General features: G+C 40.6%; 1 protein-coding gene across 1 annotated transcript in view; it reads right to left on the reverse strand.

Annotated features, from left to right (window-relative positions):
- The window catches only part of SPAG1 (sperm associated antigen 1), a 3,545,022-nt gene that overhangs the window by 605,316 nt on the left and 2,925,182 nt on the right, over nucleotides 1–14,524 (reverse strand). Inside the window, exon 14 of the mRNA XM_044075164.1 lies at nucleotides 4,614–4,755. Within this exon, the coding sequence (XP_043931099.1) occupies nucleotides 4,614–4,755 (142 nt within the window). The remainder of the gene's footprint in view (nucleotides 1–4,613; nucleotides 4,756–14,524) is intronic.

A 14,524-nucleotide genomic window follows, 5' to 3' on the forward strand; every position in this document is an offset into this window, starting at 1 on the left:
CGTTGTTGCCCAGCATGGGCAGTAGCTGTTGTAAAGTCAGCATTTTGAATTTTGGAATGCCCAAGAACGTGTTCAAAATTGATAAGTCCAGTATTGGACGCCAGGCATTGTCTTTTCTGGGTACCAGGAACAGTCTTGAATAAAAACCTTGTTCTTTTTCCTGTTCTGGTTAAATAGCCCCCATATCCATGATGGACGTAACTTGTTTATGAGCCTATGCCCATTGATTTTGTGGCAGATCTGGCCAACCGTTTGGGATTGGCAAAGTATGGAAATGAAATCTGTACCCCTGAGATACTACGTTTAATATACAAGATATAAAGTTCAATTTCAGTTTACTTCCACCGATTCTATTATTTCCGATAAACAAAAAGAAAAACTGAATAGGTGAAAAACGCTCAATTTAATGACCAACAAAGCTTTCGGGAATGTCCCTTCTTCAGTGTTAAAATCACATAGTAACAAACTTGTGAATTTATAACAATTTCAAAAACCCCCCACATGATGTGCACCATGCGGCAAGAAAGACTGAATAAAATGGGACCGGCTGCATGTTTTATACCCCTGATGACCTGACGTCATGGAAGAAGGGGCAGCATCCGACGCAGGACACAAGACTTTGTTAATCAGGCCAACTGAGGGCTACTGCAAGCAGATAACCCAAATGTAATGACTGCAACAGTGAAACATGAAGAACATCAGCTACTGCAGCAGTGATCATTCAAGTATCTATTCTTATGGTAAGTTTTACAACTGTACTATGTTCATCATATTGATAATTGCTGCAGTAGCCTTAGCTATATTGGTAGATTACTTTAGCTAACTTCATTTGGGAAGTGGAAGGAGAGTAGTCCTGGAGCCCCTGGAGAATGGTCCTGGCAACGCTTGATCCAGACCTAGAGAAGGAATCAAGCCTTTGTAAAAGTATGTACAGAGGACCATGTAGCAGCTTATAGAACACTTCTAGAATCCAAGCCTTTTCAAAAAGCCACAGAGGAAGCCAAGGCCCAGGAAGAGTGGGCCTTGACCTTTTCTGGAAAAGTTTTGTTTTGGCGAGTACAACAAAAGGTAATAGCCTTAGACCCTCCCATTTGGAAAAAGTCGGTTTTGACACAGGTTGTCCCATCTTCTTACCTTCACAAGACATGAACAACTGATGACTGATGAAGATCTGACAGATTTAGTTCTGTCAAAACAGCACCTGAGTTGTCTATGGGCATCCAATGTATGGCATATCCTTTCTCCACCATTATTAGGTTCAGGAAAGAAAATAGGAAGATGGACAGTCTGGCTGAAAGCAAGCTTGGATACCACTTCAAGTGTAAAATATGGATTGGAAAATGAGATAGGGTTGACTCACTACAGGAGCTTGTAACTCAGACATCCTTCTTGCAGAGTTTAAAGCAATCAGTAAAACTGTTTTCCATGTTAGGAAGCTCAAGTCAGTCACATTAACTCGTTCAAATGCAGCAAGTCGTAGCTACTCTAACACAAAATTAAGATCCCAAGGAGGTCTCTTATGCAAAAACTGGCTAATAAATGAACCTTGATAGAGGAATAGGAAAGGTCAAAGGATAGTAACTCACACAAACTTTGAAGAACCAGAGAACAACTAGCCCTGAATGGGAGCTGGTTATGTTGCTGGCACCAACTAGAAAACCTTTTCCATTTGTTAATGTATGTTTTTCTAGTAACAGGCTTTCTTGCCTCTATTAGTACCTGTTGCGTGTTCTCAGTAAACAGATGACTAAATGGAATTAAGACCCTATAATCCAGGAAGTCAACTGAAGTTGACTGATGTTAGGGTGTATCAAACAACCCTGTTCTTGTGTAAATAGATCAAGGCTGTGAGAAAGCTTGTGGTAAACAACCCTGGCCATTACCAAAAGAAGGGAAAACCAAGGCTGTCTAGGCCAGATGAAAATCACCACAATGAACTTGGGGATGCCTTCTGAATCCTCAGAAGTACCCAGGATATCAGTGGAAAATGTGGGAAAGCATAAAGGAACATTCATGTCCAATGCAAAGAAAAGCCATTTGTTTCTTGCCAGTTGATTGTTCAGAGAGGAGGCAAAGAAGTCTGCTTGAGGAACTCCCCACAGATGGCTCAAATCTTGGAAGACCCCTTCCATCTAGTTTCCATCTGTGAGAGTCTGCCTGGTTCTGCTCAGCTTGTCTGCCCCAGATGTTTCTCTGACAGAATGTAGGATGCCTGTAGAGTGAGACTGCTGTGAAGCTATATCTGAAGCTAACATGGCTAGTCTGCAAAGTGGGTATGACCTCGGTCCCCTTTGATGATGTACCACAAGACTGCAGTATTGTCTGCAACCACTTAAATAGGTCCCTGGGATCAAAGATGGTTCAGAGAGTTGAGTGCCTTGATCAGTGCAAGCATCTCCTTAATATTTAACACCTCCTAAATGTTATTCCTCCTGAAACTGCTCTCCAAGCAAAGTCCAATGCATCTGTGGTGACTGACTGCTTTGGAGCAGGGTGGGAGAAGGGGAGACCTAGATTTAAGGATATCTACTGTCTCTACCAAATGATTTCTCTTCTGACATCCTCCAGCACTGGGATTTGAAAAGATGAAGAGTACTGGTGTGAGGACCAAAGAGATTTCACATACCAATGTGTTTTTTTCATATGGAGTCTTGCCAGGGGTATCATAAGAATCATAGATGCCATGAGATCCATTATCCTGAAGTATTACCTCTCAGTGACTAAACCCTGAGTGGAAAATCTTAGAAATATGTTTAGATAAAGATCTATTTTTCCTGAGGAAGTAAAAGCTCTTTGAACTGAGCTGTCTTGTTGACAACCCAGGAATGCAATCCTGTGCGAAGGAGTCAAGAAACACTTTTGAATTTTCTCTTGGAATCCCAGCTGTTACCCAAGAGAATTATTCCTGACACTTTTGAAAAGACCCTGCAAAGATAAGCAAGTCATCTAAATATGGAAAAATGTGGATAACCTGTACCCTGTAATGAGCTATAACTGCAGACAGACACTTTGTAAAAACTCTTGGTACAGTGGTACGTCCAAAGCGTAGGGCTGAGAACTGATAATGTAATCCAGACAAAGTAAACCTTAAGAAACATCTGAAATCTGGATGAATATGGATGTGAAAATTCTCTTGTAAGTCTAGTGTTGCCACAAAACTTGTCAGAGGAAGAAGAGGTAACTGGTTTTAAAGTGGTATCATTTTGAATTTGGGCACTATCACAAACAGGTTTAGGAAAGAAAGATCCGGAACTGGTCTCCAACAATGTTCTTACTTTAGCACTAGGAACATCCTTGAATAAAAACTCTTACCCACCTGGAAAGGAGGAACTGCTATTTATACTCATTGGGAGAGCATGTGATGAAGAACTAGTGGAAACAGAGTCTGATTTGGAAAATGATGACGGACCCTTTGGAAAGGATGAATTTCCTCCCACTGCCATCTGTAACCTCACCAAATGATTTTCAGATCCTATTTATCTGAAACATCTGGAACTTCAACGAATGACTTTCAGATCTGAAACTATCCATTGCAAAGAAAACAAATGGAGATTCAGACTTTCTGGAAGAAAAATGGGCCAGGGTGTGAGGAGTTCACAAGTTCTCTTTGACAGTCACTCAGTCTTGTCAGACTGTCCTTGGTTTTGGGAGGTTTGAGACTTCTTTTTGGAACCCCCTTACTATTTCTTTGTAAATATCTGCTTGGCTGTACTTTGTTGAGACTATTTATTCTGTTTTTGCCAAAACTGGATGAGGTGATAGAAAACCACTTGGAAATTTTGAAAAAGGATGGCTGAAAAATCATAGAGATTCCCTGGATTAGCTTACCCTTTTCAACACATTTTGATCACTTCTGCAGCAGATGGGCCAAACGCTAAATCTCTAATCAAGGCAGAATTTAAAATCTCATTTTTAATATCATGTGGAGATTCTGAGAATGCAGCCATGCAAGCCTCCTCTAAATAGTACCAATGGAAGAAGAATCAACAGAGTCATACACACACTGTAAACAATGGGTAGTGACTTATGCAATAGAAGAAACTTAGTTATTTAAGGCAGATTTTCTGCACAAGAAGAAACTGCAGATAAGACATTCTTCGTACTTTCACAATTTGTCAGAACAAACTTTAACATATGAGCCTACCAATTCAAAATTCTGAAAATCAAAGTTGCTGAAGTATACACTTTTTCCCTATAGATTACCTATTAATATTTTTCCCGTCCTTAACAGAAAGAGCTGGATTGGAATTAACAAAGTGCTTAGCAACAGTGGAAACCACTAAAGCTATAGCTGTTGAGTCAGGTTTGAGAATAGAGGAACTTTATACATCCTATCTGCATTTTTAGCTCCGATTCAGGTTTACCTTAGTTTCATGGTCCCAAAGGTAATGCCTTATTAGAATGTTGGATAAGCTGTCTTATGCATATAAAGTACTGCATTTTCAGAAAGAGAAATCTAAACCATGTTAAACCACTTTTTCAGGCTATATCAAATATTTCCTTTCAAAGGTGAGCAGTGGTAATACATTAATTTTAGAGTAACTATGGAATTATCTGAAGTTTAACACGTAATTGTAACTCATGGAAATAATATGCAAGCAAACAGAACTGACCTGTTGGTGTAAATAGCACATTCATCTCTCTTCAGTTTCAGACACTCACAGTAACTTTTAATACCTTCTTCGTAATTGCCAGATTTTACACAATTATTTCCTTCCTGCTTGAACTTCAGAAACAGTTCATCACTTGTTTCCTCTGTATTAAAAGAAACCCCAATTAGATAAAAGATTAATGAATGCACTGATTATAACATAGTTTATTGAGTAAATCCAATTACTTAAAGACTCAGAACAGTGCAAAAGAAGAAAGCTGTCAGTAGTACAGCATGCAACATCCTGAAGCCCTGTAGCCAAGGTATGAACAATAAAACGAACATAGTCTGAACATTTAAAATATTAACTGTAACACAAGGGAAAATAATCAAAACAAAGAAGTTTATTCAGTCCAAACATGATAAGTACAGTTGTGGAAGAAAACTTACCGTAACAGTAAATGTCTGAATGATCACTGCTGCAGTAGCTTTAAGCTATACGGGTTATATCCTGCACAGGATATAACAGTCGAACAGGTTCCAGAGCTTAAAGGCACCTGCCATGCACTCAAACCATTGACAGTTTGAGCAGAGCTAAAGAAAAGCAACTGTTTGGATGCCAAGCCCTACAGAGCTTTCTTGTTAACTAAAAGAGGTAAGCTAGAGCCCTGAAAGTGGTTAATGCTAGTTAAGTAAAAATCAAAGTCCTCACCTTGGCATCAAAAATTATACACAAATTGGGGGATGGGAAGAGGGAGCAGCTTCTACAGCAGTGATCATTCGAACATCAGTTGTTATACTACATTTACTTACAGACCTATACTATATTCATCATTTGATCACTGCTGCAGTAACATTAGCTCTATGGGTAGACTACCACAGCTTATAATGACTGGGAGGAGGAAGGATTACAGTCCAGGATCCCCTGGAGAATGGTCCTGGCAAAGCCTGCTCAAGACCTAGAAAAGGGATCTATAGTGCAGTGCTGCATTAATGTATGTACAGAGGACCAAGTTACTGCTTCTAGAATACTTCTAGAAGTCACACGTTTTCAAAAAGACACTGATTTAGCCAAGGCCCTAGTGCAGTGTGCCTCGACAGTGCCTGGAATTTACTTGTGGTGGGTATAACAAAAATAAATAATATGTGACAACCATCTGGAGAACGTCTGCTTTGAAATAGATTGTTCTTTTTTCATACCCTCATAAGAAATGAATAATCAGAGTTTCTAAATATTTTAGTTCTATCAAAATATTATCAGCATTATCTACAGACATCTATAGTATGAAGAATCCTTTTTCCCCTAGTTTTTAGGTTCTGGAAAGAAGACAGAGAAAGGGGTAGCTTGACTCAAAGAAAACTAAGATACCACTTTAGCCATAAAAGGGATTAATTCTCAAGGAAATCCTATCTTGTGGAAAATGAGATAAGGTTTCCCCCCACAATGAGAGCTAGCAACTCAGACATATTCTTGCAGAAGTCAGAGCAATAATAAAAAGAAATTCTGCTTCCAATATGGCTGCACATTGATCAACAGTTTAATTTCAGGTCTCCCAGCATGAAAAAAGAAACTGAGAGATGAGAGATGAGAAATAGGGGCTAATAATTCTGCCAGATTTAGTAAAATTCAGTTACTGACTACTAAGTACACTGACTGGATGCCATCAAACAAGAAACTTAGAAAGCCTGAAAGAAAATCAACTAGAAAAGGTAAAGAGAAAACACTGACTGGGAAGAATCCTGCAGCTGTTCAGCAAAAAAGCAGGTCAAGCTGTAGTTTTGGTACAAGAGATGACCTCCAGTAATTCAGAGGGAAAATAAATCAAATGTGCTCAGATCTGATTAAAATAAATGAAACAATGAAGGAGTAATATCAACTCAGAAAACAAAAGGCCAGAAAAAATGTAAGAAGCTTTAAACTGGTATTGAGATGAACTAATAGAACTGCAAAAATCGGAGGTTGCAAAGAAGAAAAGGCTGACTGAGTATGAGATTGCTCAAGTTAGTCACATATCTTTGAATTTATTACTGTTCAATATCTCAGTTGTTTGGCTTCTGCTACATAATCAACTGCATTACTAGCTGAGTTAAGTACAAACTTGCAGTGTTAAAGATTGCACTACATTTTATTTTACTTTTCTGTGTATTTAATTGTTTCATTGGTCTGTGTCTCTCTGTAGTTATTTATTTTTCTATTTAATTGTGTCATAGAATAATGTGGTCTCTCTATGTCTCTGCAGTTAGTGGGGGCTATTGTGTTTCACTTCATTGATATTCAGTGTTAAACTCTTAGCCTACAGTGGTTCTCTGTATTTATAAGTTAGTCACATATCTTTGAATTTATTAGAGACATGGTGGTGGAATGAGGAAGTACAGGAGAGTATACAGAGAAAGAGGTTGGCAAAGAAGAAGTGGGATTGTCAGAGAGATGAAGAAAGTAGACATGAGTATAAGGAGATGAGATGCATGGCAAAGGGAGAGGTGGCGAAAGCTAAAGATAAGGCATATGAAGAGTTGTATGAAAGGTTGGACACTAAGGAGGGAGAAAAAGGACCTGTAACGATTGGCTAGACAGAGGGACTGAGCTAGGAAAGATGTGCAGCAGGTAAAGGTGATAAATGATAATGAGGGAAACATACTTACAAGTGAGAGTGTGTTGAGCAGATAGAAAGAGTACTTTGAGGGGTTGATGAATGAGAGGAAGAGGAGGTTGGATGATGTGGGGATAGTGAATCATTAAGTGCAATGGATTAGCAAGGAGAAAGTAAGGATAGCTATGAAGAGGATGAAGAATGGAAAGGCTGTTCATCCAGATGACATACCTGTGGAAGCATGGAGGTGTTTAGGTGAAATGGCAGTAGAGTTTTTAACCAGATTGTTTAATGAAATTTTGGAAAGTGAGAGGATGCCTGAGGAATGGAGAAAAAGTGTTTTGGTACTGATTTTTAAGAATAAGGGTGATGTGCAGAGTTGTAGTAACTACCGAGGGATTAAATTGATCAGTCACAGCATGAAGTTATGGGAAAGAGTAGTGGAAATTAGGTTAAGAAGGGGCGTGGTGATTAGTGATCAGCAGTATGGTTTCATGCCGGGAAAGAGCACTACAGATGCAATGTTTGCTCTGAGAGTGTTGATGGAGAAGTACAGAAAAGGTCAGAAGGAGTTGCATTGTGTTTTTGTAGACTTAGAGAAAGCATATAACAGGGTGCCTAGAGAGGAGTTGTGGTATTGTATGAGAAAGTCGGGAGTGTCAGAGAAGTATCTAAGAGTGGTACAGGATATGTATGAGGGTAGTGTGACAGCGGTGAGGTCTGCGGTGGATGTGACGGATGCATTTAAGGTGGAGGTGAGATTACATCAAGGATCAGCTCTGAGCCCTTTCTTATTTGCAATGGTGATGGACAGGTTAATAGACGAGATCAGACAGGAGTCCCTGTGGACTATGATGTTTGCAGATGACATTGTGATCTGTAGTGAGAGTAGGGAACAGGTGGAGGAGACCCTGGAGAGATGGAGATATGCTCTAGACTAGAGAGAAGAGGAATGAAGGTCAGCAGGACTAAGACAGAATATATGTGTGTGAATGAGAGGGAGGACAGAGGAATGGTGAGGATGCATGGTGGCAAAGGTGGATGAGTTTAAATACCTGGGATCAATAGTTCAGAGTAATGGTGAGTGTGGAAGAGAGTACAGGCAGGATGGAATGGGTGGAGAAGAGTGTCAGGAGTGATTTGTGACAGACGAGTACCAGTAAGAGTGAAAGGGAAGGTCTACAAGAGGGTAGTGAGACCAGCTATGTTCATACCTCTCAACCTGGAAACATCAAAAATCTGGACAAGGCCCATGAAAAATAGGTACAAATCTGTACGCTGATTAACGTAAAATTTGCATACATAATTACACAACCCCACCCACTCCAATGGAATTGTGGGATGCCAACTTTCAAACACAAACTGAAGAACAGAACCAAAATATAACACCAGAGTCCCTCTGCAGCCATTCCAATGTCCCATTACCTGGCTTTTTCACACCATTTACCATAAACACTAATATGTGCATACTTTTTACTTCTACAGTGATTATTTGGATTTTATTTTTTTACATTTTATAGCACAATGCGCTAACAGTAATATATATCTGGCTGCTAAACAAAGCAATACTGTCTCACAATGAAAATAGACGACATTAAATCTTCTCTGCCCTTGAAACTCACATTCACTGAAACAGCACTGAATTCCACAGGTTACCTTTGGGCTGTTTTCAAATCAGAAGCTCCTTGCAGTTGCACACAAAGCAAGAAACATACATGCGTTCTTCGATATACCTTCCTGATTTTATTAAATTATATTCCTTGTATAATACAGCACACTTGTTAGACTTAAGTTAGAGCGAATTTTAAATTTATTGTTTAAACATTTTTCCAGTAGGCAATGAAACAAAATGCATGAATCAATAATTGCAAAACTGCCCTATTCAGAACATTTCCATCATAAAAAAGTCTACTTCCACACACAATCGCATTTTAAATTTGTTTGAACATTTTTCCAGTAGGTAATGAAACAAAATGCATGAATCAATAATGACAAAACTTCCCTGTTCAGAACATTTCCATGACAACTCTCTACTTCTACACACACACACACACACACACACACACACACACACACACACTCTCTTTGCTACTTTAGTTTCAAGATGCAAAATTTTCCAAGGCTTCCTAAAGGATGGTACTACAGTTGAATCTGTCATTTCCCATCAGTCATTGCTATTTAAGCTTATACTGTGGTGTCATAGACATGGAATTATCGGTCCCAGTTAGAATGTCACTAATTAATTAATAATAGTATGGTGTTTTTCCTTGACTATCAAAATAGTCGTGTTAGAGAGGAAGCAGCTTGATGCAGTGTTAGTTTTAAACTTACATGCATTTGAGTAATAGGTTCAGAGTAAGTCAGTCACTCATCGTTGAATGAGAACTCAAACTGTGAGGATTCACCATAGGTCATTAAAAACTATAAACTCTGTCTGTGACTTTTTTCCAAATAAAAGAAATGCTGAGGTTTGCATCAAAGGACCAGTGGTAGCACAACAGCTTTATTAGGTACATGACTCACTCTGCTCAGACTGGCCGACTTCAAAGCAATCTGCTGATGCACGTTGAACTGGTCTGCTGAGAAATCCGTCATTCTGCTGTTAAATCCATCCTCCCAAAGCATGTTTTGCTGTGAAATGCATCCATCCTCCCAAACAGAAATCTGCTGATGCACAGCACATTCTGGTGTGAAATTCATCTATCCATGTCACTCAGCAATCCTAAGTCCTCCCAAACAGAAATTCTGCTCAAACAGATGCCATTCTGCCCTTACAGCATTCAAACAGACGCGCGCAGTCCAACAGAGCTGACGTCATCGCGCACGTGATGACGTCAGCCCTGAAAGTGCGAAAATTTAAATAAATAGATGAAAAAATCGGAAATGAAGGGGTGCCACTAGGGAATCGTGGCACCCCATTATTGGGACCCCAAAACTCGGTAAAAACAGAGTTATTCGGGATGGTTGGGAGGTCTGGCTATGTCATATGGGTTGGAGACAGTGGCATTGACAAAAAGGCAGGAGTTAGAGCTGGATGTGGCAGAGTTAAAGATGCTAAGATTTGCACTGGGTGTGACGAGGGTGGACAGGATTAGGAATAAGTATATTAGAGGGTCAGCCCAGGTTGGAAGGTTTGGAGACAAAGCCAGAGAGGCAAGATTACATTGGTTTGGACATGTGCTGAGGAGGGATGCTGAGTATATTGGGAAAAGGATACTAAGGATGAAGCTACTAGGTAACCAGAAAAGAGGAAGGCCTAAGATAAGGTTTATGGATATGGTGAGAGAGGACATGCAGGTGGTTGGTGTGACAGAGCAAGATGCAGAGGACAGGAAGAAATGGAAACAGATGATCCGCTGTGGCGACCCCTAACAGGAACAGCCGAAAGATGATGATGATGACTGCCCAATATCTCAGTTGTTTGGCTTCTGCTACATACCTACAATCAACTGCATTACTAGCTGAGTTAAGTAAAAACTTCCAGTGTTAAAGATTGTACTGCATTTTATTTTATTTTTCTGTGTATTTAGTTGTTTCATTGGGCTGTGTCTCTCTCTGTAGTTATTTATTTTTCTATTTAATTGTTTCATAGAATGTTGTGGTCTCTCTCTGTCTCTGCAGTTAGTGGGGGCAATTGTGTTTCACTTCATTGATATTCAGTGTTAAACTCTTAGCCTAGAGGGGTTCTCTGTATTTATAAGTTAGTCACATATCTTTGAATTTATTACTGCTCAATATCTGAGTTTTGCGGCTTCTGCTACATACCTATAAAGCAGTTGCATTACTAGCTGAGTTAAGTACAGCTTTCAGTGTTAAAGACTGTACTGCATTTTATTTTATTTTTCTGTGTATTTAATTGTTTCATTGGTCTGTGTCTCTCTGTAGTTATTTATTTTTCTATTTAATTATTTAATGGAAAACTGTGGTCTCTCTCTGTCTCTGCAGTTAGTTTCCTGCCCGCCCTGTTCTTGTTCTGCTATTAATCTTGGTGACTTTGGAACTGAACGGCCCTCCTGTAAATTTGTGTTTGAACACCCCTCCTGGGTTTATCTCATTTTCTCACTCAACCGAGTACAGTGAGATCATATTTTGACTTCAGACACTCCTACCAGTACCATCTGTTCAGCTCTATCCCAGCTCTATCCCAGCTCTATTCCAGTCTAGTGTCACTAGCTCATTCTTTCTAATACAGAGAGGACATTTGTGAAAGGTAAGCCACTTAGGTCCTTAATTTTGAATTATCTTCTGTTTCGCCTTTCTCCCTTTCCACTTTCCAAAAAAAATTCTAAGCTTGTTTCCTGCCCTTCTTGTAACTAGTTTAGTCCAGATACAGATTTGCTGTAACTAGGACTGTCTGTAAGCTTCTGAGACCCCCAAGCCTTTCTGTATTGGGGAGAAGCCTTCTCGCTTATCAGTTGGTGTGCTAAGCACTAGGTAGCCTATCTACCACAAGAGTGGTTTCTGGCTCAGAATTGTAGTTTATTGGCCGTCTGGGCAGTTTTTCCATCTCTTTCAACCTTCTGGTTTAAAAGCCTACGTTTGTGCTTCTTTCCCACCTTTCCTGTAACTAGTCTAGTCCAGATACAGATTTGCTGTATCCAGGACTGTTTGTAAGCTTCTGAGCCCCCCCCCCCAAGCCTTTCTGTGTTGGAGGGAAGCATTCTAGCTTATCATTGGGAGTGATAAGCACTAGGTAGCCTATATACCACAAGATCCAGGTACTGATTCTTAGTTTTAGCACTTGAATTTGCTTATTCGTGCTCTGCACTTGTTCAGAACTTGTTGTTAGCACTAAATAAGATCAAATTACTACAGCACTCAACCTTCCTCTTTCCCTAGAGGAAACCCGTTTTTGTACTTACTTTCCTTACTTGCTTAGAGAAAAACAGCTCTTATACTCACTTTCCTCACTTGTCTAGAGGAAAGTAGTTTTTTTATTCAGGCATGTCCAGGGGTCAGCTCCCAGTGTTCTCTCCTTTCTATCTGATGAATCTGGGCATCTTGAACCAATGTAGCAATTGCCTTATGTACAGAGACAACTGTCTCCTCCTACCACCAAACACCACAACCTGTGAGAGATGCATTTATCTAGCTACACTGGAGGTAAAGCTCTCTCAAACCAAGACTGAACTTGACAGTCAAGAGGAGAAGGTAAACACTTGCACCACACCACACTCATCACATAGTCCCACTAAACCTACACCACTAAAATCCACACATAGAAACACAAAAATATTCGCAGAGTCCCTCAATAATAATCTGCTCAGGCAACAGAGACCTCTAAAGTAGAAACGCAAGCAACCTCCACCCACCAACACAACCCAAATGACATATAGCCCACAGACTCAGTGTGCCAATAAACCACAGCCCATAAGGCAAACCAACGTACCCAACACACTAGTCATAGGTGACTCTATACTCAGGCACACTAATGTCCAACTCACCACACTAAACAAGTAGAAGGTTACTGTCAGCTGCCTGTTGGGTGCCAGGATCCGCCACATAACCCACCCACTCAGGTCACTCCACAACAAGTACAAATATGACTCTGTCATTGTCCATGTTGGTGTGAATGACCTGAGATGTACCTCCCTGGACTACAAGAAGAGAGACATGGAAGAGCTCTCCGATCTTGTAGCCCAGGCAGGTATGACCCTAGCCCTGACTAGCATCCTGCGATCGCCCAAAATGATACCGCAGTACAAGGACAAAATGATTGACTTCAACAATTGGTTAAGCTTCTGATGTCATTCTAAGGGGATCCAGTATCTGTCTGCCTGGGACGACATGGTCGACAGACCACAATGCTTTGCCAGAGATGGCCTGCACCTGTCGCCCCTGGGATTCCGGATACTGGCTAAAGCTCTTGCTGCCCCTATAGTTCCTTTTTTAGGCAAGGTTCAAATGACAAATTCACCACTGTAACAGGAACAGCAAGCAAAAACTGAGGGTAATGCTACTCAATGCTAGAAGTCTAAATGTCAAAATGCACTCACTCGAGGCACTCCTTAAAATGGAGAACATCGATATCTGTGCAGTGACTGAGACGTGGTTCAAGGCTCTAGAGAGCACTCCTGCATTACCAGGCTATAACTCATACCACACTTTTCGCCATCTAACCTGGACCAGAACACCAAAGGCAGAGGTGTGTCCATGTTCATTAAGGATATCCACACCTCCAGGATAGTTGCGCAGCATAATGCATATGAGGTTATCCAAGTGCAACTAACTCTGGGCAAAGCTGCAATCCAAACTGTAGCTTGCTACAGATCCCCCACCATGCCCCAGGATTCCCAATCCTCTTTTCTTGATATAATGGAAAATATTAGGGTTCACCCAAACATCCTAATAATGGGGGATTTCAACTACCCCACCATTAACTGGGAAAACTACTCATGTACCAACTCCTTCGCTCAACGCTTTCTGGAATTCATAAATTCCACTGCCTTGGATCAACTTATCCACACCTCTACCAGGGGCAACAATATCCAAGACCTAGTCATTACCAACACGAGTGACCGGTGTTCCACACCTGAAATCAACTCCTCGTTGGTCAGCTCCGACCATAAGCTAATCACCCTAGATATCCTCATCCCGCCTCCACCCACCATTATGGAAACCAAGGTAAAATATTTCTCCAAAGCCAACATCATGCTTCTTAAGACAGAAGTGGTGAACTTCATGACACCCATGCAGATAGACAATATAGTTACGACTGCTAAATCTTACACAAATGCACTCTATAAGCACTTACACGAGTGCATGGATTGTGCTATTCCAAACAGAACCAAGATGCTATCCTCTAAAAAAAGGAAGCCAATCTGGTGGTCCCCTGCCATAAACAAACTCTACAACAGAAGGAAGAAACTGTTGCAAAACAGAGTAAACTCCCATGAGTGGAGGAGCTCCTTGGTCAGCCTCAGTAAGAAGCTGAGATCCCTTATAAGATCCTCCAAAGGTAGCTACGAAAACAAAATCTCCACTGATTCTAAGGGCAACCACAAAGCATTCTATAGCTATGTCAAGGATCTCAATGGCAACACCCAGATCTGCTCTGAATTACAGCACAACGGCACGAAAATTAAAAACTCAACTGATATTGCGAACATCCTGGCAGAGTGCTAACTTTACCCCCCCCCCCATCCCCTAAAGGGCCCATATCTATACACGAAGAATGCAGAGTCACTGTAATCACATCTATGCAGGTAAAAGCTGCACTCTCTAAAACCAAAAACACAGCATCCATGGGACCGGACAACATCACAGGCTGCGTTTTACATGAACTTCAGAACAAACTGGCTCCCCACCTAAGCACCATGTTTAATCATAGTCTCACATCAGG

Source organism: Protopterus annectens, chromosome 6.part0 (genome assembly GCF_019279795.1).
Source record: "Protopterus annectens isolate FY-2018-M chromosome 6.part0, PAN1.0, whole genome shotgun sequence".
In the NCBI taxonomy this organism is placed as follows: domain Eukaryota; kingdom Metazoa; phylum Chordata; order Ceratodontiformes; family Protopteridae; genus Protopterus; species Protopterus annectens.